This window comes from Bolinopsis microptera, chromosome 12 (assembly GCF_026151205.1).
Source record: "Bolinopsis microptera isolate Bmic1 chromosome 12, MBARI_Bmic_1.0, whole genome shotgun sequence".
Lineage (NCBI taxonomy): Eukaryota > Metazoa > Ctenophora > Tentaculata > Lobata > Bolinopsidae > Bolinopsis > Bolinopsis microptera.
In genome coordinates, this window is record NC_087083.1 from 13,156,515 (window position 1) to 13,183,396 (window position 26,882).

The 26,882-nt window shown below is 38.1% G+C and overlaps 2 protein-coding genes across 2 annotated transcripts; both read left to right on the forward strand.

The window, feature by feature from the left end:
* The first annotated feature begins 729 nt into the window (after positions 1 to 729).
* Positions 730 to 11,113, forward strand: LOC134824364 (serine/arginine repetitive matrix protein 5-like). Its single transcript, XM_063836256.1, has 10 exons — positions 730 to 856; positions 1,104 to 1,187; positions 1,524 to 1,595; positions 1,757 to 1,814; positions 1,991 to 2,079; positions 2,386 to 2,464; positions 2,777 to 2,932; positions 9,341 to 9,479; positions 9,616 to 9,804; positions 10,010 to 11,113. The coding sequence occupies exons 1-10, from the start codon at positions 750 to 752 to the stop codon at positions 10,717 to 10,719; spliced, it is 1,683 nt and encodes a 560-aa protein (XP_063692326.1). The 5' UTR covers positions 730 to 749; the 3' UTR covers positions 10,720 to 11,113.
* Positions 11,114 to 14,816: 3,703 nt separating this feature from the next.
* LOC134824414 (neurexin-1a-like) lies at positions 14,817 to 26,416 on the forward strand. The gene is made up of 11 exons (XM_063836317.1): positions 14,817 to 15,080; positions 15,279 to 16,237; positions 16,612 to 16,692; positions 16,965 to 17,074; positions 18,416 to 18,541; positions 20,678 to 20,792; positions 21,477 to 21,575; positions 21,888 to 21,981; positions 24,359 to 24,460; positions 25,105 to 25,228; positions 26,158 to 26,416. The coding sequence occupies exons 1-11, from the start codon at positions 14,884 to 14,886 to the stop codon at positions 26,329 to 26,331; spliced, it is 2,181 nt and encodes a 726-aa protein (XP_063692387.1). The 5' UTR covers positions 14,817 to 14,883; the 3' UTR covers positions 26,332 to 26,416.
* Positions 26,417 to 26,882: the final 466 nt, after the last annotated feature.

The window sequence follows — 26,882 nt, forward strand, 5'->3', positions numbered from 1 at the left end:
AGAGAATTTACAAAGATTTTATTCAAGGCAGACAGTAATAGGAAAATGTTTAATGACTAGATTTATTTTCACTTTTAATCCCTTTCCATCTGTAAGTTACATTGTTTCACGAATTGACCATGTTGGTTAATGGTTAAGAATGCAAATGGTTTAGAATATGTCTGATATAGTTCCTATAGTTAGTAGTTTTAGAAATTTAAAATAAGTTAAAAGTAAAATTGTTTGTTATTTTGTACTCGGTAAAACGTTTTTTGAACTAAAAATATTTATCTGATCCAATGGTCAGGGTTACAAGATATTTCTTCTAATTTTCATATTCTTTAGCGGAGTATGGATTACTTGTAACCGTTAGTAACCGTTAGTAACCGTTAGTAACCGTTAGTAACCGTTCAACTGTGATATTTGATTCGTTTATTGATTGAAAAAGTCGTTTGATTGGCGTTTCCCAACTAGTCAATTATGCTTATCTATACTTAAATTGAATATTCAGTCAAGTAAAAGTAGCCTTAGCCTCTTTATGAAATGTTGGCACGTGACTGAGAATGACCAATCACCGAATCTCTGTCTTACATAAAAACACCTATAACAGTCACATAAATTTAGGCTACTGCAACTGTAAATTATCCTACACTTTTATAGCAATTTGCTTTTACAAGAGTCAAAAGTTATGATTTATTGGTTAATTAATTAGCTAATTAGTTAATTAGTTAAAATTAAGTTAATTATCTAACAGTTTTAATTGGTAGAGTATGTCAGTGGAGATAATAGAAGCTCAGGAGCAGCTTCAGCGGGCTAGGGACAACTTGCGCCATGTTGAGGAGGGGATTAAGAAAACTGCTACATCTTCAAATCTTAGGTTGGTAGTACTTTATACCTATGCTATGTATAATGTACATATTATTACATTGATACAGATGCCTGACTGTGACTGTCTGACCTTTTGTATTATATTTCAAAACCCATGAGATAATATGAGATGTTTTGAGTTTTATCTCATTAGTTTCAGTCACCAAACACCATTTGACTTTTGAGTTGATAACCTAATCACTAATTCGTATAACATGTGTTGGAGTTTCTAGTATTAAAGATTTTAATTTCTTCAGATTTGGAGATAAGGATGCGGGCAGGGGCAGACCTGGCAGGGGCAGACCTGGACGCTTAATGGGTCGTCTTGGTGGCGTCCAGAGGTATTTACTGAGTTTTAATTTTAACATTTTAAACTTTAGTCTTAGGGTACGGTTTTACTTTTATCAAATAAATCAATAATCAGATTTCTTAAAATGTATACAACAGTTCCAATACCTTGCTCGATAATATCAATACTAAGATTAGTAGTAATGCTTTTCAAACAAAGTTACAACGAATTCTTCATGTAGTACATCCTAGGTTTGGACAGGATATGCCCGTTTAAAATATTTCCATCACGTTACATTACATAATTCTCAATAAATGTAATAGATTTGTAGTGTTGTTATGAGTTTAAAATTAGTTAATTAATTTAAAACTATGATAAACATGTGCAGGTTCCGGGCAGAGAACGATAGCAGTGTGGACAGTGAGCCCCCTCTCAAGAAATCCCTATCCTCCGTGGCAAGGTATTAAAATTTAAACCTAGTTTTATCTTATAGCATTGGGTATTTTGTAAATTAAATAAATGTTTAATATTAATAACACTTGGTAAATTTGGTGGCTAGATCTAAGAAAATCATAGACGATCTAAATAATTAATTTGATAATAACGTATTTGTTTTAACAGCAGGTTGGGTCCCTTGAACATCGAGAACAAACCTGACAATGATAATGACGATGACGCTGTGAGTATTATTAGCTAATATATTTTATTTTGAAATATAAACACGATTATGAGCAAAAACTTTTTACTTTCAACATTATAATTGTTGCAAAATTTATTCATTTATTAAACAAAAATCGATAAATCTTTAGATAATTTTTTATGATTTTAATCGCTCAGTTTTAATCTTATTTTTAGCCGACTCTGAAATCTACGGTGACCTTGAGCCAGATACAAGATAGAGATTCTGCTAGTTCTATTGTAAATGATGCAAAAACTCTGAACAGGTACCTTTAAAATTACACTTTACAATTACACTTTACTTTTAATTTACATTTATTCAAATTAATTAATTTTAAAAGTGTTTACTTTGTGATATAACATCGATAATTAATGGTGTTAAAATAGTTGCCATGAAAGAAGCTTGTTCTTATAATCGTGAGCCTTCAATTTATCCAGTTCTTGTTTCCACCCCAAAACCTAGACAAAGTTTAAATCGGCATAGATTTAAATTGTACTTAACTAATTATACCATTGCTTTATTGTGTAATTAAAGTTTTATTTCATCATGTTATTTAAATTATATTGTCCAGGTCAAAGCGTTTGTTTGGTAGCCTTTTGATGGGTACCTTGCGTCAGTTCAAACAAGAAAAAGAGAAAACCAAATCATCGGTTTGTTTTAAAAATCAAGTACAATTAGTTTCTGTTACGATGGAATCCTGTTAAAATTCTCGATTTACAAAAATTTGAATTGAACAGATATTTATTCTGACATATCCAAAATCCAAATCCTTCAAAAGTTCCTAAATAAAGGTATTAATTATTGATGTTGTGTCTCTCAAATGTCTCTCCCTCAAATATTTCAAAAAATGTTGCTATTTAAGTCATAATCAATAATGTCGTGTTACTTAATTGAAAACAATGGATATAAAATCAATTCCAATAAAACGATCCCTCCTCAACCCTGCTCGATCCCATCACTAGGAGTCAAAGCAAGCGGAAATGTGGGACAAGATAAATCAGAAGGAGGCGGAACAGGTAGCCTTGACAGCTGCGGATAGGAGACGGTTGGAGACGGCCAAGGACGAGGTTAACCAAGAGATTCGGCTTCTGGAGGAGAAGATGGAACTTGCAGAGATGGTGAGTTGATTTGATGGTTGGGATAGGAAGTTGGAGCAATCCTTGTTCTTTGATACCTTGTTAAGTACTTTGGGGTAGAGGGGTTCTCACCCAACAGCCTTACCGAGATAATCCATACCCTTTCTCTGTTATAGTGGATAACCGAGTAGACCGTTCAAAATAAAAGTAGACGTTTTTTCTATGTCAATCGAAATCGGATGTAATCATTGTATTACAACTCTTTCAAGTGTTGTCAACTTTGCGTCAGATTTCCTTCCAGGTTCATTTAACATGTATCTTGGTGCAGCCTGATAGTTGCTGACTATTCTGGTCTCATTCTTATCACTTTTCCTTCCTGGGCGGATAAAGATCATATTAATACTTTGATTGATTGTATTAAACATTAAGTAAATTTCAGCTGTCAGTTCACTCATAAATTTGCTATTAATTTGTATTAAATTAAGGTTATTTAATTTTAATTCGATAGTTATTTTCCAAAGATTCAAATGAACCAAAAACTCATTTACCTGATAACAATTGCAACATCATCCTCGTCTTTTCTCTTAAAAAGTTTCTGAAACTTCTCACAGTCATACTATAAATGAAAAAGTTTGACATAACGTTCACACTCAGCATGGTACAAGCACATCTGTAAAACACCAGCTGGAACATACTCCATTTAACAGGGTCTTTCTCCAGAAAAGGTTCTACCAAACCGTAGATATTATAAGGCAGAATAGCGAAACTGTAGATAGTTGCTACTAGCACCAGCGTTAAGGAACCCTGCCATCTTAAAGTAGTGTGGGTTATCTTCATTGCTTTTCTGAATAACAGGACTGTGGACACAATGATAGCGATACTTGGCACAGAGCCCATTAGGACAAAACTGACAGGTTTAAGCCATTTCCAGGTTTCCGCGAAAAACCCATAAGAGCAGTTATATTTACGGAGGTCAAAAACCACATCGGTTGAACTGACAAGATACTGTGTTATGGGCAGTCCCAGGCAGAATACCCAGATACCTCCGCATACCTTGTGGGTTTGGGTACACGTCCATGTTCGTGCTTTTAGAGGGAAATGCAGCATCAGTAGCTTACCTGTTGTCATGCCACCAATCAAGAAACAGCCCACTGGTAGACAGTAATAGCTGGAGTAAGTCGTAACATTGCAGATAATATCACCTAAAACCCAGCCGTCAGCTAGCAATGAAACCAGTCCCGGGGTTATGTAGGTGACAGCCAGGATGAGGTCACATGAGGCAATGTGCTGCATGAAGACAACTGTTACTTTCTGGAGTTTTATAGCTTTGTATCTGATGGTGGCTAGTAGGATTATGGTGTCACCCAGGAGAGATGATACAAGTACTAGTATGGTCCATGTGATCCAGATGGAGCGGACTAACCCGTTCTTTAGACCGAGTGTGGGGTAGTCGGAGTAATTGATAGTTTTGTTCATGTGGCTGACAGTGGGGTAGATAGAATTTAGAAAAGAAACAGCTGGAAAATGTCTTGTTGGACGATCGATACAAAACGTGTGATCCAGTACTATACATAATACATGTAATTTATAACCGGAACAATCTGACAATATAAACTTTTAGTTGCCGGCACAGAGACTGATATATTAGTTATTAAAGTTGCAATAGAATGGAAATGCGAATACTTCGCGAACGTTCGATGTTAACAGCCATTAGTGGTTCGAGAAGTGCATGTGACGAACTCATAGATGGGGGCTCCATTTTTACAGGTCGTGTTTGCGTCGACCAAAAAGATTATATCTAGATACAGGGTGGCCCAAAAGTGACTACCCACACGCAACCTCTTAATAACTCACGTAATTCGTCTCCAAATTGCACCAAAATTTCAGAGATTATAGATATGGGTCAAACTTAGATTTCCTGAAAGTTTCGTAAGCCACACCCAATTACAGTGGGCGTGGCGTGACACTCCCTCTTTTTCACTATTGTCTTCATAAAATAAGAACGCTTTAAGCTAAGAACTCCAAATTTTTTGCACACATTTGGCTTGATGATTTAAAACCTTTTCCAAAGTTTCAAGTTCATTGTTCAAAATTTGGCTGAGTTATGACCATTTCAAAATTCATCGGATACGTGATCCGAGCACTCAGTCAGTGATCTCTGCACTCAATCAGTGATCTCGTCACCCAATCTGTTCAAGAGTAAGGCGTTAGCGTGTATTAATGAGGTTCATTAGGCTTTACCAAACATACTGAGGAGATGACGACCTGATCATGATTGATTGGATACCGATAATGACTTTGCTAGACAGGAAAACACCAAATTCTTCGTAAAAGTCAGGTCCTAGGATTCCACGAGAACTGATGGCGCACCAGATCGTGACCTTTTCAGGAAAATCAGGAATCACGGTCTAAAAGTTGGTGTTTCTTTGTGTCCGATAGGCCCGGTTAGAAAGATCTCGCTTTAGGATTCGTTGAAGGGATGTTCTGCTGAGGTCTAAGGCAGGAGCTCGTTTTCGGGTGCCAATTTTAGGTGTATCCATCACGTCACCAATAACCATGGTGATGTTTTCTTCGGTCCTCGCAGTTCGTCTTCTGCCGACTCTTCGCTGATCGTTTGCAGAAAAAGTGAACTTGATCTTGTGATGCATATCAAAGCAGCTTTTCCGGCAAGGGGATGGTCGGTTGAATTTCATTTGAAATTGTCGTTTAAGCTGAGGGCAGAACTCCCCATTCTCTCTCTTCAGGTAGACAAACAATCGTTGTTCCGCAGTATAGGGAGGATAGTGAACCATTTTCGATGATTCAATGGATAGTTCATTCCTTTTTATCGATTGTAAGGAACAAACCTGTGACTAGCAGGGCTAACAAGCCCTGCAACCAATCAAGCGGTGCATGTGAGCCAAACAGGCCATTAACCAAGTGCAGAGATCACTGACTGAGTGCTCGGATCACGTATCCGGTGAATTTTGAAATGGTCATAACTCAGCCAAATTTTGAACAATGAACTTGAAACTTTGGGAAAGGTTTTAAATTATCAAGCCAAAGGTGTGCAAAAAATTTGGAGTTCTTAGCTTAAAGCGTTCTCATTTTATGAAGACAATAGTGAAAAAGAGGGAGTGTCACGCCACGCCCACTGTAATTGGGCGTGGCTTACGAAACTTTCAGGAAATCTAAGTTTGACCTATATCTATAATCTCTAAAATTTTTGTGTAATTTGAAGACGAATTACGTGAGTTATTAAAAGGTTGCGTGTGGGTAGTCACTTTTGGGCCACCCTGTATATAATCAACAACCAAGCGAGTAAAAGAAGATCTATTACTACAATAGAATGAATGATCTAAATCATTCTCCTGTATAACAAAGAATAATGTCGATATTGTACAGACACGTACAATTCCTTTGTAAAGCGTGTATGAAATTGCGGGTAGTTTGAGTGATCAGGCATTCCTTTGTAAAGCTTTGAGCACATTGGCTAATAAAGGTAAAAACAATGTATTTTCATTTCAATAATATATTAAATAATAAATTTACACATAATCAAACTTAAACCCAAATAACACTCTGCTCAAAAGCGGACATATGATCCCGAGGATTGAACTTGTATCCGTACACCTCTCCATCATTTAGCGAATTCATATCATCATCTACAATATCCTGGTACATTCCGTTACTCTCGGAGATAGAAAGTCCGAGCTTGTGAACTGTACAAGTTTCCTCGTGGTCAGCTATCAGGGAGGAGGAGTGGATAGGAGCTCCCATCTCCGATATCTCCGATAATTGCCGAGCTGGAGGGAAGGGCTGGTTAGCAGAGAGTTGGTGAGAGTTAGGGTAGGAAGGAGCTGTGAGTCGTCTTGGTCTGATGTGAGTGTAGGAAGTACGAGGGTAGGCGTCCTGTTCCGAATATCTCCTGTGTTGGGAGATTCTTCTGTTCTTTCTTACTGGGGTTATTTGGGGTTGGTGAGGACATCTAGTGCTGAAGGAACAGTTGCAGAGGTGAGCCACCATGGCATCCAGGACATCTTTGTGGACCAGGGCGTGTGTGAAATTGCGGGTGGGTTGGGTGATCAGGGATTCAGGAAGCTTATTGAGGGGGCTGGGGTTGTACAGCTGTGGTTGGGTGGGGATGACATGGTTGTCCCTGGGGTTGTATCGTTCTGTGGGTTCGGTGGGGATGACATGGTTGTCCCTGGGATTGTATCGTTCTGTGGGGCTAACATGGTTGTTTCTGTAGAAGGAATGGTGAGGAGAAGAAGCTTTTCTAGTGTTCTTCTTAGAAGACCTTTTCTTGGAGATGCTCTTCTTGGAGGATTGTTTGGAAGAACAGCACTGACCCATTGTTTGTTGGAAGATGTGGTAAAAGTAAAACTGTAGCTGTAAAAGGTAATAAAAGATTGATGATGTATAAACTAGATAATACCGGTATTTATAATGTTCTGTAGCTTTGAGCTTTGTTTGTAACACGTGGAGTTGACACCATGTAACGAGAACTGATATTAACACCGTGTAACTGATATGATCCAGACTGAATAGGATCGGGGTGCACTCTGTAGCGGTGTGGTTGACACCTCCCAATACCCAACTTGGTGATGTGCTGACACCATTATTGGGTATGGTTTGATTTGAGCCATTATTCTCAGCTGAGTACAAGGCCTATCCTATTATTCTAGAACTAAAGAAAAATCAAAGAAAAAACTAGCATAAATTACAGACTACAGAGTAACAGTGCCATTCAGAAATCTGTTACAAAAAAACAGTGATACAAGAAACTATATACCATGGGGCAAGTTGGTCGTTTAGCTCCGGACAGTCTATTCACGGTCCCTGCACGGTCCATGCAACAATGGAGCAATGGACCGTGGCTACCATGGTTAGTCAGTGCCAAATACTGTTGAGAGAGCGAGGTTTAACTGTACGTTCAAGTATAAGTACAAACTCAGACAATATCGCTAATGAGGACTATGCATACTGTACAAATTAATACAAATATCAATATCTGTATACAAATAGTCAAATACGCGAACATATACCCCCGTGTTACGAAGTCCATGACTACAACTACTATATCAGTACCTCAATTCCATGAGATTAGTCTATGATAGTACTACATTCATTACTATGTTTATATAATGGTTTAACTGATAAACATGGGAAAAGTGTCAATGAATGTTTAACACTCAGAACTACACACTGAATGACAGAATTAAGCAAACGTTCCCTTAAACAGAGAAGTTGCTACTAAATTATTAACTTAAATAAATTATTAGTTAAAGAGAGAGTCACGAAAGTTGGTATATTATTAATAACTTAGTAGTCAAGGGATCAATAACTTGAATAATTCAGTTCAGATTTACGGTTAAATTCTACCTCTTTGTTTACTCCAATGGGTAGTTGATGAAAATTGTATTATTCAAAAGACATTGGAGTGGTGACCTACCAGCCTCTCTTGGTATGTAAATATTTGTCAAAATTGAGACATCTTAAATTAAGTCATCATTTAATTATCTGAATTATGAGTTATGACGTTTAAGTTGGCATATTATTAACTAAGCCCTAAGGGATCTCGTATTATATGTAAATACTTGAGAATAACATCTGCCGGAGATAGTTTAACCGCTCTAAGCTCTATTATAGGAGGAATTGTAATATTTCGTACAAATAACTCTTTTGTTAGTCAAAACAAGTTAGTTTTGTTAGTTAAAACAACCGGGCAAAACCTAACACTTACACCGGTCTTCGAGATCATGTTACTCGCATTACAATACAAATACTACCCCATTTTGGACAATTTTAACTTCTTACTTAACAACTTGCACTCTAATCGCAATGTACGAATTAAATGCTCCACATATGCTCCTGCTATTATTACCCTAGAAGTCGTGTAGAGTTAAATAATGCCAAATTCCTGTGATTGTCAAATTCCAGTGATTGTCGTTATTCTGTCTCGTATTGTACGGTTACACCAGGATATGGCATATAATGTTATTCTATGTATTTGGAAATGTTTTGGAGACATTATATCCATAAGAATTAGAGGGGAATTATGTATTTTTGATGTTTATGCACTTAAATAATGGGTTTATAGTATTAAACGGAGCTCTAAAATCTGGCATGTAGCGCGCTAAGCAACTTTGGCGTTGAGAATTTTCACTGCTCACACTTTGAACGAATTATTGTACTGCGCGCATGGTGGATTTTGTGAAATCATCCGCCCGCCCATCCTGTTAAATGTTTGTTGCCCGTTCAACCGCAAGTAAACGAATAGAAGTCTCATCTCGTCGATAAATTATGGTTATTATTATTTAAACATTTAATTAGTCCAATTGGTAAACTTGAATAGTTAGTCAGTAGCGCCAGTTGCAGTGGGTCATTCATTTTCAGCTCTTACTTTGGTTCCTTTGGCCAAGTCTGCTTTTTTCAAGCGTCTTTAACTAACTCCTATCAATTTTTCAGAAAGTCCGGGCAATTGAAGAACGGGACACCTACGCACAATTTATCCAAACTAAGACAACCCCTAGTATTTACTATCAACCCAAAGAGCATTCGGAAAGCTCCAAAAAAGCGTTGAAGGAATCTAATCAACGTGTCACGAGTGAGTTTATGACTTTTTATGCTCCTGTGACAGCGTCTTTATTGAATATTTTGGTTGTTACTTCAGTTACTAAACGCCGTTAAATTCTTACCATGCAATTCATATTCTGAGTCGTAACGAGGGAATCTTTCCTTAGAGATATACGATGCTCGTATGGAAGGCTACAGTGACAAGATTTCGGAGATTGAAAGAAAACTAACCAAGCTGGGCGGAGGAGTGGAGAAGCAGTTGGGGGAACTGAGTACGGTAAAGATTGAGAAACTGACTAGAACTGTGTCAAATGACAGGCCTGAGAAGGAAGATAAAATCAACAACCCTCAGACTGGTTTGTGTTTTTGCTTTTATCGTTTATTTTCTACCAGTTTTACATCCTTTATTAACGTCCCTTTGCATTTTCTCTTCTGACACGTTGGAAATTAGCTCCGTAATAAACTCCCTCAAGAAACAGACTTTTTGACTATCTTTTCCGAGCTAAACATTAATGAGACCAGTTGGTAAAACAAAATCATCACCTGATTACTCCATTTCAGGTATTAAGGTGGAAGTCCAATTACGGTCAAACAACGAAACGGAGATCGTAGCGCCGTCAGAAAGTGAGCCAGAAAACATGGATCAAGAACAAGCAACTAAGGTGGACAGTAAATCTCCCTCTAAAACTAAATCACGGAGCAGATCGCCAGTAAAAAAGAGGGATACCAGTGACAAAGTGGAACCAGTTAAAGGTACCGATACGAGGAGAAAAATCAGTCCTAGAAGGACTAAATCTAGTCCTAGAAGAGGCTTCCGTCAACCAAGAAGAAAATCACAATCTCCTAGGAAACGATCTCGATCACCACGGAAAAAATCGCGTTCACCAAGAAAGAGATCGCGATCACCACCGAGAAAACCTCGATCTCCTAGAAGGAGGTCGCGATCACTTACCAAAAAATCTCCCTCTCCTCAGAGAAAGTCTCGGTCTCCAAGGCACAAAAACGCCTCAACAAGATCTCGGTCTCCCAAGAAATCGGCTAACAATAAAAGTTCTCCAAAAAAGTCTAGATCTGCAAGTCCCAGAGTCCCCCACAAAGGTTCCGAATCTAAGTCCCAAGATCGGGACCATTCTTCTGGTAAAACCGGTGAACACAAATCCTCTGCAAGTTCCAAGGGTCCCGGCAATCGAGCTATTGCAAAGAAATCCAGGAGTCGATCTCGCAGTGGTAGCAGCTCTTCCAGCTCAGGATCGTCTAGCGATTCTGATTAGCTCGACTTCAGGTAAGTATACACTTTTAATAATCAACCAACCTCAAATTCATGCTGCTAATTATCCATAACCTAAAATTTTATGACAGCCTCTTCAAAAAGGAGGAAAAGTTATTTGACTTCGAACCATAAGACCTGGAGTTTGGAAAGCAGATGATATTTCATTTCACTGCGAATGGTTTGCATCCTTATGACGAAAGTTCACAATTTCATCTGGGTTTGCTATGTATGACAGTATTAGACCTTTCTTCCATATTACGCTTAAGAATCATGAGTTATGAGCAATATTTATTACTATCGTCAGATTATGCTTTTCGCTATTTATTTCAAATCAAATTTGTTGTGTTGTGATGTGTGAACGTCTGAATACTTAACTTTTATTTTTATTTTCAATAAATTATGTGTTTCATTTTTTTGATGGGCCCTGGTTTTGAATATTGATAACTTAAACGTACGAGTGATATTCTTAAAATATTTGTTCTAAATGTCAGACCGTCGAAGAGTCCAACTCCAACTCGGCGTGCGTCCTGGTACGGTAGGTTATAAACTTATATTATAAATTTATATAATTACCTAGTAGTAATCGAATCCCAATGCGCAACGCTCTTTTGACCGAGCTTCTCGCATATACCATATACGTGAGAGGAGCGAGCAATAGACTAGCAAGCTAGCTGTAAGTTATAAACCTACTCACTACAGGAACCTCACTTGAGTTGTTCTTCTGGGCTCCACTATAGCAGTATTGCGAACCCATGCTGATCTCAGGCACGTAGCCAGGGGGGGGGCTAGGGGGGCGGCAGCCCCCCCCCCCCCCCCCCCCCGGAAAAAATCGAACCCCAGAAAAAAGATAAGCCCCCTAGTCCCCATGGTCGCCTGGTAACTGGGCTGTGTTTATGACTGCAGTCAGTCAAAGATTTGAACTGTGGATTAGTAAATATATGTCATTAAATCCAAGCAAACATTCTAGAAGACTTCTATAATTATAGTCAATAGTGTCCCCTAGACCGTAGGAAATGTAAAAATCTTAAGACGATGAGGCCTGAGTAAGTCGTAAATTCTGATTGGAGAATGAAGATTGCTGTTGTGAAGTTACCAAATTTACGTGAGTACTTGATTCTTTTCAATCCCAGTTTATTGCTGTCCTACAAATTTCTTTAATGCCAAATGTCGTCTAAAACACCCTGTTTCGCAAAAAATTTCCGGGGGGCTGCGCCCCCCTAGCCCCCGCCAAGGGGCTCCGCCCCTGGACCCCGCTGGGGGCTGCGCCCCCAGCGCCCCTGCCACAGCTTGCTCGCTTCGCTCGCTGCACAGCTTAATTGGACGCGTCGGATCGCTTCGCTCGCCGACAGCCCCCCTCAAAGAAAAATCCTGGCTACGTCCCTGGCTGATCTATTCCACTTCGAATAACACCCGTTACTTTGGTTTCCTAAACCTAACCATTATAGGCATAACCAATAAATAGACTGAGATGGGCCCATTTTAGTGTTTCTCTGTTTGTCTCTGCATGTATCAGAAGATCGAAGAACAATAGTAAGCAGCTCAGCTTTCGTCGAATTCGTGCGCGGTAGGTCTTTGTCATACGTTGAATGACCCGCCGCGCACGAGTGCGCGGCTCGGCCCATAGTGAAACGACCGTGGGGGTCGCAACGTGATACTAGTAGGTCTACACTCTACAACGTGTGTGTATAGGCTATAAGTATAAACCAGAAACCTACCATATATTTCTAAAGAAAGCATCCCCAAATCAAAAATGGTACCTTGACCATTGTTAATGATCTGGCCCGGCGCGCGCTACTTCGTAGCTCGTGCCGTCGGGCCAACATTTCGAGAAGAAAGCGGCGCGCGCTACTTCGAAGAAATTTAGACGAGTAACATCCGTCAAATTGTACCGCGACTATACCAAAATTAAAATTACAACATTAATGTAAATAATCGAAATTCGTGTTCATCATTCACAATTCATATGACCAATTTTTTGTTGAATAGTACTAAATAGTTATTTGCCAAAAAGCCAGAAAAATTGCAAATTTAGCACAAAAAAGTGCGCGAAAATTTTTAACTGCTTCAGCTTACTCATACTGTAAACTTGGTGCAATGCATGGTGGATTTGTACATTGTTAATGGACCAAGCCGGCGCGCTACTTCGTAGCACTTAAGCATCGGGCTAATATTTCGAGAAGAAAGCGGCACGCGCTTGTATCACGTTACGACCCCCACGGTCGTTTCACTATTTATCGTCCTGACGATACAGGGGGAGCCGCGCACTTCGTGCGCGGCGGGTCATACAACGTATGACAAGCACGCGCTACTTCGAAGAAATTTCGATCACGAGTATCATCCGTCAATGGTACATAACCAATATTACCAAACACTTGATAGTACACATTTTTATATTTTCAACGCGAACGGCTAACAAAAGTTCTTATATATGTCATATGTGTTTGTAAAAAACCAAACAACATCACCTTATTTGGAGTGGAGTGCATCTACAATTTCTTTAATCTCGTTTAATTTAGTATATATTTATATAGGCATTTGGAATATAATCGTTTTTTATAACCGAAGTAATAGCATAATAGCAAGGATTCAATTTTCTATTATTAAGAGCATTCGGCTCCTATACTAGGTTTTCATTTTTTGCTGTTGATGTGAATCTTGAAAGGCTGCTAGTTTTGGGGAAAAGTGTATTTTGTTTAATTACTGATTTGATTTGATTTGATTTTTATGTTAATGTTAAAGCCTGCGAATTCTTCGAATTGATTGACTTGATTTTGTGGTGTGTTGTAATAGAAAGATCTGACGGACTGTCATGTCAGATTGAAAAGATTAAGAAACAGGCTAGTCCATCTTCATCATTTTTGCAGGGAGCTTTTCATTCATCCGTAGACATTATGTAGACAATGTGAACAATCACTCGTTATAACCCCGCCTAACTGACTGTGAACTGGCTCTGCAGTTCAGTTAGTACATTCAAAACGTCCACACTGGGTAATTATACTTAGGACCACTAAACAGAGAGAATTATAGCATTAGAGGGATCCTGCTTCGAGTACAACTATCCCCCAACTATGAGTTCCTTTTTTAAGGGGTCGTAAAAGGTCATTTAAACAATACATATACAATAAATTAGATCAAGAGATCAAGAGATCAAATGGCAGAGCACATCATAAATCGTGAACAATAAATCTCATTTTTACCTCATAGCTCTTCTCCTCAGGGATCAGGTTGAAGGACACATTGAATATAGGGGTGGTCCATGCTTTCTTCGCCTTTCCAAATACACCGCTCACTGCTACTAGCACACTCCTCATAATCATTTTGTTAGTTCCTCATTGATCTTCTGATGTATTGGACTTGGAACCAATGTGGGAGTATGCTGTTATTTAGTCGGACGAATTATCAAGGCATGAGGTATCTGGTGAATTTTCAGCCTTTGTTACTGCATCTAATGTTTCTGAGGGAGTACTTGTAATGAGTCTTATATAAAAGTGGTCACCGTTTTTTCCTTTTTTTAAATCGAACTTTGGATGTGGCCATTTTTTGGTAGCAGTGTTTAGGATGCAGAAGCATTGGTAGCTACACACAGTGGTGTAACGTTGCCTGTTGGCGCTCCCGCTGAAAAGGGCCCCCCTATTGGCATGGTGCCCCCTCCCCTTTTGCCGCCCCTCCCTAAAATTAGATGATTTAAGAGGATGCGCTGGTAAAATCTCTAAAAATAGTGTGTTTCTAGAGCAAAACGCATAGTTTTGCTAGTACGGTAGTTAAGTTTTTCCAAATTGTCCCACATTCAAACGATGATTTGGTGCCCCCCTAAGATGGCACCCCCCCACCCCCCCCCCCCCCCCCCCCGCACAGCGGCGTCGTTGGGCCCTTTGTTACGCCACTGGCTACACATTATTTTGTGTCAACCATCTTCAGACCAATATTTCCTGATCCTTGCAAGAATCAGGATTTTCGAAAAGTAGTACTGTTTTGATTTAATTGTTTATACAATTAAATTAATTGTATTATCTTTCTGGTAATTATAATGTTGTACAAAGATAATTTCGTATTCAGTACGAGCATATAAGTATTTAATATATTTGTATATCGTTTTTCAGTTTTATGAAATAAGATGACAATATGAAGATGAAAAACAAGACGTAATGGAGAACAAGCGTGCGATATGTTGGTGTTTTTCTCCTTTTGGTTGTTGCTGAAACTCTCCTCTGCAGATTTTGTTGCCAATTTTTCTGGCCACTCCCTTCTTGCTTTCTATCCCTCCAACCAAACCAAAGACTTTACCCTTGACCTTTCTTTTCATACTGCCTTTTCTTATGGCCTTGTTTTCTCTGTTTTCAACTCTCTTGATATGTTATTCAGGTATACTATTCAACTTGGAGAGACTGAATGCATTTCCACCTTCAAAAAAGTTTATAATAGAATGACAGTATTCTAGATATTCAAGAAATAATTCAATTTCTGACGTGCTGATCTCTACTTTTTTGGTATTATTTAATAGTTCAAAATATTAGAATGTTATAATTATCTCATTCCAATTCTAATTTAAATTTATTTCAGGGTCCAACTTAGAAACAAAACATTGACCCTTGATATATCTGAGGTTGGTGGAGCTGTTTCCTCAAAGGACCTTTGTGATTGTTATGATCCCTCAGATTGGAACTCAATAACCGTTATTCGAACTGTAGATTTACTCAATATAAGTGTCAAAGAAACTTCATATCAGTATCAGTTACATGATGACACCGGGCCTATCGAGAACGTCATTTACTTTGGCGGGCTTTCTTCATTTATAGACATACCATATCATCAGTTCAGCGGTCTGATGAGAAACATTAAAGTATCAGGGACTAACATTTTAGATACTGATCCGCTCCCAGATAATATCAGTGTTAAGAACATAGAAACTATTTCAGAAGATGTAGATGTGAAACCAGTTCATGGTGATTACCCACAGACTGTTACAGTAAACAATTCAGATATAAGATTCCCTGTTACTTACACAACCTTTACCAACTTTAGCTTATCATTTGAGTTCAAAAGTCCTGAAAATGTGCTTCAGTTTCTCTCTTTTGAAATGGGGCAGTATTATTTTTATCTGAGAAAAGACTATAAACAACTCATCTTGGAGTCTAACTTACACGGAAAACACTCCAAGTTAGCGGTTGAACTTACCTCCGTAAAACAGTGGGTCTCTGTTGGTCTCAAAGTTTCAGATCAAATCACGCTGTTGAGCTCTGAAGATCGTAACAACGAGATTGAATCAAAAAGACCAATAGCCAACACACGGCTCAACAAGCGCCCGCTTTACTTCGGTTCAAACCCGGAAGTAGCAAGCGCCGGGTTCCGGGGTTGTGTAAGTAATTTTGTGTTAGATGGAGAACCGTTTCCTCTTTCTGAACACGCTCTGAGTCAAGCAGGTACACTAGTTGGGTGCTGGTATCCGAGTCAGGGGTGTGATGATTTGTCATGTCCGTACTCATGTCTTCAAACTTGGGATGAGACTAAGTGCACTACTGGTGAGTTCTTGATAAGATTTATTATCCCTAATTATCTCTTAATTACCTCTATTATTATTGGTGTTTTCTTTATCTCCCCAGCCTTGATAATTCCATGCCTAACTGTTTCAGTTATAATACCTTAACGATGGGTGTATTAGCTTTAGTGATCTCGTACACAATAGTTTAAATAGTAATTATTGATAATGGCAATGATGAAATTAAAAGTTGTGTAACTCCCCTGAATTGTGAGTGATTATTATTACATTATTTCTAGTTATACATTAAAGATCCTACAAGGTCAACTACTAGGGAGAACTGGGGATAATCATTACAAAATAATTAGGGGGTTTGCATGGAAGGCATTTATTCATAACATTTATAATTACTTACAGTTGGAACAACGCTAAAAACTGCAGAATTTAATGGTTTTGGGATCATTGAAATCAACATGCCCTCACTGATAGACCCCCAAGGTAATCGATTATTTAATTTATCAATTAAATCCTTATTGCAGTTGATAAAAGATAACGTACAGAAATTGTTAGCATGATTAAAATTTTAATCCGAAAGCTTACCTTCGTTTACTATCCAGATCATTCTAATTTTAACACAATAGTCCAACGATTTAGTTTAAATTACAAGGGTCATCTTAAATTAACAACACTTCAAATCCACCCTCAAATCAACAAGTTTGTCACTAAGTTGTCACTAAGTTGTCACTGAGTTGTCAACTTAAATTCTGCAGATGAGGAGTTACGTGTTAGTTTCCAGTTTGTATCGACAAGTAGTAAAGACGATGTGCTACTTAGTCTACAGCACTCCCAACAGAATATGGCTTCATTTTTGATCATCCAGGTACAATTTTAGAACTGGTCTCTAGATTTGGTCTCTTGTAGATTTCCCTAATAATTTAGTTGCTATTTTAGGATCTCTTTTAAACTTTTCTATTTCCAGGTCACAGGTGCTAATTTAGGATCTGTTTTATAGTATTTTCTGATCATCCAAAAGATTTCCTTCAAAAAATGTATCACGATTCACGAATCATATAAACACTCAGCTACAAAATAACTTCAGAATCATTAAACACACCTCATCAGAATCACGTCCCGGATTTCACCGGGATGGACCATATCCCGGATTTCACCGGGATCCCGTTACAATATCAACCACAGCACCTTCATATCACACATTACCACGACACAATATGTTGTTCATGTTATGTTCATTGTTCATGTGAGTGTAATTGTATCTGAAGTTACACCTGCCACTTCTGATTAGTTAGTAGTTACACAACTATATCATCAACCTGTTTGTTCAAAAGCTCTTTAGGATCTTTTTTAGTATTTTCTGATCATCCAAAAGATTTCCTGAAAACAATTTGTTGAAGCACCACGAATCAAATAAAGAGCTACAAAATAACTTTTAAAACTTCATAATCACATCGAGTTTCATAACGAAATTTTATCAGAATCACGTCCCGGATTCCACCGGGATGGACCATATCCCGGATTTCACCTGGATGGACCATATCCCGGAATCCGGCTGGATCCCGGTTTTCCTGGTTCCCGGCGAGATGCATCACCATATCAGTTAAACACCGTCCACCAGTGCACCTTATGTCACCAGTTCACCTTATGTCACCAGTGCACCTTATGTCACCTTCATATTACCTTCACATAATATAATATAACCAGATAATATAATATAACCAGATAATATAATATAACCAATATATAATATAACCAGTTATCACCTTGTTAATTTACACTAGTACGACACATGTAATAGTATCTGGTTAGTTACACTCACTACTATATTACCATCAACCTGTTTGTTCATAAGCTCATTTAGAAGCTCTGCCCCGTCCTTATTATGTAGCGGGTTTCAATTTAAAATAAACTCAGCCAACAGTGACCAGCGTTAAAATAAATCACGTGTATTTAAGTTTGTGTAAATAAGTAAATAAGGCGGCGAGCTTCATAATCTAGTTTGTGAGTAAAACATCTGAGTCTCAACGTAAAATGTAAATCTGAAATCTTAATTTCACCCCAGTACAGATTTTAAAAGTAACTGTAAAATATCATCCACATTCCTTCCTCAGATGGTAAATATCATCCACATTCCTTCCTCAGATGGTAGAATATCATCCACATTCCTTCTTCAGATGGTGGAAGGGTACTAACATTCCTTCCATAGATGGTAGAAGGGTACCTGTCGCTGTCCCTGACGGACGATGTACAGCTGAACACAGACTCACCTCTAGATGACGGACAGTCTCACGAGGTCACGGTCACTGTTTCTCCTTCTAAAGTCTACTTTCGGGTACTTTATAGTTCATATATTAGTAAATTAGTTAGTAAATTAGTTAGTCAATTAGTTAGTCAATTAGTTAGTAAGTAATTGCATAATAACTTAACTATGACTGTTATACATTACATTATTTATTATGACTAGCAGGAACCCGTTACCCGTCTAACCCTAAAGTGGTGTTAAGATTATCGGTGGTTTTTTATTTTGTTGTTATCGGAGAATCTGTAAATCTGTTATAGGAGAAATACCTCTGGTAAAACAGAGTTATATAATCACGTGATCAGAGTTATATAATCACGTGATCAGAGTTATATAATTACGTGATCAGTGATCAGCGGACCAATTCTAGATATCTACTAGGTAAAAAATTTTTGATTTACTTTTGATAAATCCAACTCAGCATTTAAAGCAGTAAAACAAAAAGTACACTTTCGCATCTAGATGAAGGGAGTTGCTCTCCTAAATTCTGACTTCATAATCACCGTAACTAAAACTGCCTGCCAAACGTCAGTTAACGCACTCTTCCTCTATTGACGGTACATACCATCTTAAAACGGATCTCGCTAAAGCTTTATTTAGACTTGCCGACCTCCACCTTACCTCGAGTCTATGAAATCTAAACATTAACAAATTTACAACTGTCAACTACATGGCGAGTTACAACTTGTTTACATTTAATGTCCGTTTTAATACATTCCGGGATTTGACACCTGGTGTTGTGATGACGTCACGTGGTGTTGTGATGACGTCACGTGGTGTTGTGATGACGTCACGTGGTGTTGTGATGACGTCACGTGGTGCCCTGATGACGTCACGTGGTGCCCTGATGACGTCACGTGGTGCCCTGATGACGTCACGTGGCGTTGTTATCTACTCCTTACGTCGAGTCTACCGTACAGTTAGAACACGTTTATCTTTTAAGCTGGTGTAGCAACTAACATGTAACATACCTTACTGGCTATTATTTAAGTTAGTGTACAGTTTGTTGTTAGTAACGCTTATTAGTTGTTACTACTTATAAGTTAATAAGTTAATACAAGGTTTTATAACTTATATAAGTTAATACAGTGGTGTGTGTTGTTAGTTACACTAAGTAACGACTCACTAAACCCCGATTTACCGCGAACCCCGCGGTTGTTTCCATCCCCAAAACTCTACGGTAAATTGGCGGTTTACTTTACCAAAGTCTACCGCTTATAAATTAATTTAACACCGTGTGTTGTGGAGACTTCACGTGGTGTGTCACGTGGTGTGACACGTGGTGTGTCACGTTGTGTGTCACGTGGTGTGTGTTGTTAAGTTAACACTGTAAAAGTTAGGTTCTACATATTTTTACAGTTTTACAGTATTTCTAGTGTTCTGTAGAGTTTCTGTACAATTCCGCATGCTTGGAGAAGATAATATTGTGCAGAAAATATAAAATATTGTGCAGATAGGATTCTTATCAGTTTGTCCAAAAAAAATGTGGATGTGGATGTGCAGTTAGAAGTGCTCTTGCACGATGTGCATGCAACAAGGTTACCAGGTTAAGGTTTTTTCTACTTTCGAGTGTTCTGTAAATTTATAGCAAAGTTGAATTATCTGTACTGTACAAGCTATCACTGTATTAGACTATAGTAAACTGTCCACTGTCTTAAACTGCCATTTACCAGGCTTCTCCAGCAGAACTGTCTAGTTAACTGTTACACAGAGAAAAGTTACATTTGGGGGGTTTAGATGACGTCACGTGGTGTTGTGGTGACGTCACGTGGTGTTGTGATGACGTCACGTGGTGTTGTGATGACGTCACGTGGTGTCTAGTTAATTGTTACACAGAGAAAAGTTACATTTCGGGGTTTTAGATAGGGCATGGTAAAGGGAAGAAACGGAGAGCCAACTCCAAGTCGCCGGGTACCTTTGAAGAATGGTTCCCCGATTATCGGGATTTTGATTTGCTCTCTAAACACGCTAAAACTCTAAACATGCTAAACACGCCTTTGAATGTGCCGAATTGAGGGAAGAATTAACGTAAAATACTTTTACGTATAGACTACGCAGTAAAATTTAATAGAATCACAGCTACTGTTATTCTAAAGTAATTCTTCACATTCCAGGTTAAACCTGGAATTCTTCACATGCCAAGTTAAACCATGATACCCTTCATTCCAGGTTGACCTTAAAACGTGGAGTCGGTCTAACACTGTGGATATGGCGTCCTTCCGACAACCTACCAGCATTAAGATAGGAGGAATTTCTCTCAAGCTCAACGACTACAAGTTTTCTGGTACGTGAGGTTTTACATTTATTAATGTTATATCTCAGGTTACAAATAGATTATGCTCTGTTGTTGTTTGTTTTTTATTAAAATTTGTACTTTTGGTTGCTTTATTTTTTATAAATCACAATATTTTTGCAGTTGGTTTATAATTATACATTATTTTAAACTACCTTATACACACCTTGCCAAGATAAATGACGCTTCGCGTGATATTATATAAAATTGTATACAATATTATGAAGTCATCGCTAGAAATAAATAATCTATTTTTACTTTTAGCTTTGTACTTGAGATAGCATAGTGTTAAAAATCTATCATGAACAAGAATTTCGATTGATTTTACTGTATATTTATTAATGACTCATAATTTTCACTGTACATAAAATATAAATCATCATAATGATATCGACAATAATTCCCATGATAAGTAAATGTAACAAAATAAAACTAAAATAAATGTATAAAGAAGCTAGATAAATGTATAATCTCACTGTACCATATTATTCATTAACTTATAATTTATTACCTACTATATGTTTTGATTCTATGTCCTTAGAAGGGTATTCTTCTAACAGTTTTTGACTGACTTGATTGTCCTGCACAGCATCTTGAAGCTTCTTTAAATTATTTGTATCTTTATTGCATTGCTGTGTAAATTTAATTCTAATTATAATTCTAATTCTAATACAGGGTGCCTGAGTGAGGTGTCTATCAACAGTGTTGAACTGTTGACTCTGACCACCACCCGATCACAAAACATTGTCATCCAGTCTGGAGTTCAACTTCTAGGTGAGTTGGCTCTTTTAGCTGTTAAATTTGTTGATTAGTTCGGTTAATAGTGGTTCCAAATGTTAATTAGATTTATTAATTGTTTGATTCATTTCATTTTAGAGTATTAAAAAATCATGTTCGCTCCTTTTCTCTTTTCATGGTCCGAACGAGTGTTTAAGAAGCAGGGCAGAACGTCAATTGATCAGTTCAACAATTTTAAGTTTTAACCTTATCTTTAAAATGAGTTCACACTGCACTAGTGTTATCGTATTTTTCTTCTTAAAATCTAAAAATAACTAATACAATTACTAACCTCTGGTCAATTCCCAGGACATTGTCCTTTGTTAAAAGAAAACATGGTGATACCAGTAGATAGTGTAACTCAACTCCTCCAGACCACTGCTCCGCCCACAACCCACCACTCGTAAGTCACGTGGTGTTGTGATGACGTCACGTGGTGTTGTGATGATGTCATGTGGTGTTGTGATGATGTCACGTGGTGTTGTGATGACGTCACGTGGTGTTGTGATGACGTCACGTGGTGTTGTAATGACGTCACGTGGTGTTGTGATGACGTCACGTGGTGTTGTGGTGACGTCACGTGGTGTTGTGATGACGTCACGTGGTGTTGTAATGACGTCACGTGGTGTTGTGGTGACGTCACGTGGTGTTGTGATGACGTCACGTGGTGTTGTGATGACGTCACGTGGCGTTGTGATGACGTCATGTGGTGTTGTGATGACGCCACGCGGTGTTGTGATGACGTCACGTGGTGTTGTGATGACGTTACGTGGTGTTGTGATGACGTTACGTGGTGTTGTGATGACGTCACGTGGTGTTGTGATGACGTCACGTGGTGTTGTGATGACGTCACGTGGTGTTGTGATGACGTCACGTGGTGTTGTGATGACGTCACGTGGTGTTGTGATGACGTCACGTGGCGTTGTGATGACGCCACGCGGTGTTGTGATGACGTCACGTGGTGTTGTGATGACGTCACGTGGTGTTGTGGTGACGTCACGTGGTGTTGTGATGACGTCACGTGGTGTTGTGATGACGTCACGTGGTTTTGTGATGACGTCACGTGGTGTTGTTATCTACACTTTTTAATCCACTACTCGTAAGTCGTAAGTCACGTGATCATGTCTTGAGAAAAGTTTGGTGTGCAGAAAACATAAAACTTTGTACAGATACGATTCATACCAGCAGTAAGAATTGCTCTGGTACAGGCAACAATGTTACCAGGTCAAGGTTTTTTCTGCCCATGCACGTGTTAACGTCACGTGGTTTGAAAAAAACTCGGTCACGTGATATAAACAAGCCCCACGTGACCCGTCTCATGCGCTTAATATTCGCTATAATATCTGATAATGTCGCTACAATTACACTAGTTTCAAATATTTCACACAATTCTCACATTCTCCAGACTCATTCGACAGAACCAGTTGTTATCCCGTCTTATAATACATCTCACTAATTGTTGTGACACATAAAGGTCTATTATAATATTTAATACACTACGTATAATTAACACGTGGTGGTGTTGTGATGATGACGTCACGTGATGTAATGATGACGTCATGTGACTGTTATATCAGTTCACGCACTCTCCCGTTATAATACATCTCACTAATTGTCTGTAGCCCACAGTGGTCTATAAATACATTACTAAGCACGGTATATATCAGTGTCTGTTTAACACGACTGTAGTGTGGACTGTCTAAAATCTAGACTCAGATATTTAAGACTCAGACAATATTTAAAGTTCAGCTCTCTCTTTCTTTTTTACCGTGACTGAGAACGGGGGGGGAGGGGGGGGGGGGCGGGGGGATCAGGTACCCCCGCTGAGAATAAGGCGATACAAATTGTTAGGCTGTTCGGGTATGAACTACGAGTGCAACTTAGATGCTTGTATCGTAATTGGCCCTTGATTTGACTATGAGGACGTATAGACTATAGGCGGCTCTGATTTCCGATAATAAACTAGAAATAACAATCTTGGATATAATCTGATGTACGAAGAGTTTCTCTTTCGGACAAAACTCTATCGAGTTCTATCTTAGTGAGCAAATACTAATTGTTACTAAGTAAGGCATACCGCATAGTGAATGTCTCATTACAATTCGTTGACTACAGGTTGAAGTATGACCTCTGGAGTATGGGAACAAATTCGTACCCCTAGTACATTCTAATAGGGCGTGGCACTATAGTGAAGAATTTAAAAATTGTCCACTATCTGTAGAACATTCTTGAATTATCAAAATTTTGTTGTGAATGTATTTAACAATGTGTTACAAATTACCTAAATAACGTTACACCTGCGATTGTGACACCTATGTTGCTGCGACTGTGACACCTATGTTGCTGCCATACTCCACGGTAAATATATTATAATATAGTAATATATTTGTAGTATTATGTATAATAGAATGAGGTTAACGAGGATCTATTATGTAGAAGTACAGCTATGTATATTATACATTATACATTATACATTGTATAATGTATATAGATTATAGATATATATATATATTATCTTTATAAAATAACAGATATTTACATATAGGTGGTCAAGTTTTCGGATGCATCACTACACAATATATAATATAATCACAGTTTCTCATTTTTCATATTAACTCATAAAAATATAACATCACGTACATAATAAATATCATTGCTGTTAACTTCGTCTTCATATACAATTTGTTTTTCCATAGTAGGTCACGCTTAAACAGCTTAGATGTATATCTTTTAAGGTATTTGATATAATTAATAATACAATTTATTTATACATATTTCAGTGGGGAAGGACGAACTAAGGACAAATACGATGACAATATGACGACACTGTTACCTCCAAACGAGAAGCATTTGGTCGATAATAATCCCCATCTTGACCGCACGTACGTACAAAATGTTGTGATGACGTCACGTGATAGTGTGATGACGTCACGTGGTGTTGTGATGACATCACGTGATATTTCGAAGATGTTACTACAGACCACAAACCTGTCAGTAGTTGAAGAGTACTCTCCAGGCAGCTGGAGACTAGACTGTACAACTCATAACAATCTATCTCGTGATAATGTGTTCTTTAGTGCAATCCTCCTGTTCGTGAGGAATGTTTCTACTTCAGAAGCAAAGTAATGTTTGAATGTGGAGAACATTAGTTGCTTTTATGCGGATCGTACGATTTTGGACTCATGATCCCAATTCTCACATGATAAAGTAGAATCATGACGTCACAAAATGTAACATATTAATATATTATACTGGTCAAGTAAAGTTGTTTTTCACACGGAATGTGATATATTCTGGTCAAGTAAAGTTGTTTTTCTCTATGGAATGTGTACAATTGTTTTCAAAAAATGATAAATGTACGTGTGCAAGTTGAGGGAGAAGGTTTACATTTTTGTTTAAAAAAGTAAAATAATTTCTCATAGCCCACTTTACAATAGGTTAAATATCTATTCAAGTATAATAGAAAATCAAACAATCAAATGAACAAACAATTACGCAATTAAGTAATTAAAAACACTCTTCACAGGGACAAGAAAGATAAGAAAGACGAACAGCTGCTAATAGGGCTTATGCTCGGTTTTGTCACCCTTCTCGCCATCGTTATTTTCCTGGCATACTTCCTCTGGCAACGCCGCCAAATGCACCAAACTGTGAGTTATAAATAGATAAATTTAATCTTTTCCATCCTGGAGCACTGGAGCACAGAGAGGAGACGTACTTTGACTAGAAACAAGAACAAGTAGTTTGCTAGTTTACACAGAAACAATAAATAAATAAATAGATAAATAATAGACGTGTGCTACTGGTGGGGAGGTGAGGCATATTTTTTGACATGTGAGAGTGATTTTGGGGTTTGATTGGTCAATAGTGGAAGCTGATTGGTTCATTGCTGTTAGTGTCACGTGTAAAAAAACATGGCTCACCTTCCCACCATAACTCAGAGCTGTAAGTTAAAACTATCTTAACTTAACACTGCTATTACAATCTCACAAGCCTGAAATTAAGTTAAAACTAGATTTGCCATTAATGGTTTGACAGTTTGGCGCCAAATTGGGACGCTATCTTCTCAACCTTTTAAAAACATTGGCTTACAGTTTTAACAATAAAAGAGCCACTCTGATATGAACTTATGAACTAATCATCTCTTAACGATATAATAAGTTAATATCTAGTGTTTGTGTAAATTGTCGTTATCAATTTAAATTGGTCTTACAGAAAGGGTATAAATAATCAGTTTCCCTTTATTTCATTTCGTATTAATGACATGAAATAGCGTATCTGTTAGAGCATTATGATTGATTAGTGCAGGAGAATGTGTGATATTTTTAGCCAGCACACTGCCATTGAATCAGCAAATTGGATAACAACTGCCATTATTAGTTAAAATAATTATGTAATTAGGGGTCGTTCACATATGACATATTACGTAATTAGCCGAGGGGGGAGGAGGGGGGGGGGGGTAAAAATTGTCCAAAAGGTGATTACGTAATAATATGTGAACGACCCCTTATACCTATCAGTATATTATAATAATTGTAATAATTATTAATTATGATAATTAGCTGTTAATAATGCTCAGGAAAAGAGAAGAGCACGTAAAGCATCAGAAGATGAAACACTTGACGAAGAATTCCTCAACAAAACTTACAACCCTAAAAAGCAGGACAAATACACACTGTTTACGCCTCACGCATTGGACTCGATTGAGGAAGAGTCAACCAGCATGCTCAGTTTAAACATTGCGACATTGTGATGACGTCACGTGGTGTTGTGGTGACGTCACGTGGTTTTTTGGTTATGTCACGTGGTGTTGTGGTTACGTCACGTGGTGTTTTGGTGACGTCACGTGGTGTTGTGATGACGTCACGTGGTGTTGTGGTGACGTCACGTGGTTTTTTGGTTACGTCACGTGGTGTTGTGGTGACGTCACGTGGTGTTGTGATGATGTCACGTGGTGTTGTGATGACGTCACGTGGTGTTGTGATGATGTCACGTGGTGTTGTGATGACGTCACGTGGTGTTGTGATGACGTCACGTGGTGTTGTGATGACGTCACGTGGTGTTGTGATGACGTCACGTGATTTTTTGGTTACGTCACGTGGTGTTGTGGTGACGTCACGTGGTTTTTTGGTTACGTCACGTGATGTTGTGATGATGTTGTGCCATATTGGATATCATGATATTATCGTTAAGTTAGATGTTTTGTTGACTTAATTTTAAATTACGTGTTGTTTTTTTCATATATAAACCTTATCATTATCATTATGTTAACTGGCAAAACTTAGTTTTTACAGATATTTGAGA

What these genes read in the sequence shown, in the direction of transcription:
- LOC134824364 (XM_063836256.1), top strand. Translation starts at nt 750, where the DNA reads ATGTCAGTGGAGATAATAGAAGCTCAGGAGCAGCTTCAGCGGGCTAGG. An exon ending in AAGAGAAAACCAAATCATCG is followed by an intron (nt 2,465 to 2,776) that starts GTTTGTTTTAAA and finishes TCCCATCACTAG; the next exon opens with GAGTCAAAGCAAGCGGAAAT. An exon ending in AGATGGAACTTGCAGAGATG is followed by an intron (nt 2,933 to 9,340) that starts GTGAGTTGATTT and finishes TCAATTTTTCAG; the next exon opens with AAAGTCCGGGCAATTGAAGA.
- LOC134824414 (XM_063836317.1), top strand. Translation starts at nt 14,884, where the DNA reads ATGTTGGTGTTTTTCTCCTTTTGGTTGTTGCTGAAACTCTCCTCTGCA. An exon ending in CTCACTGATAGACCCCCAAG is followed by an intron (nt 16,693 to 16,964) that starts GTAATCGATTAT and finishes TAAATTCTGCAG; the next exon opens with ATGAGGAGTTACGTGTTAGT. An exon ending in CAACGACTACAAGTTTTCTG is followed by an intron (nt 20,793 to 21,476) that starts GTACGTGAGGTT and finishes ATTCTAATACAG; the next exon opens with GGTGCCTGAGTGAGGTGTCT.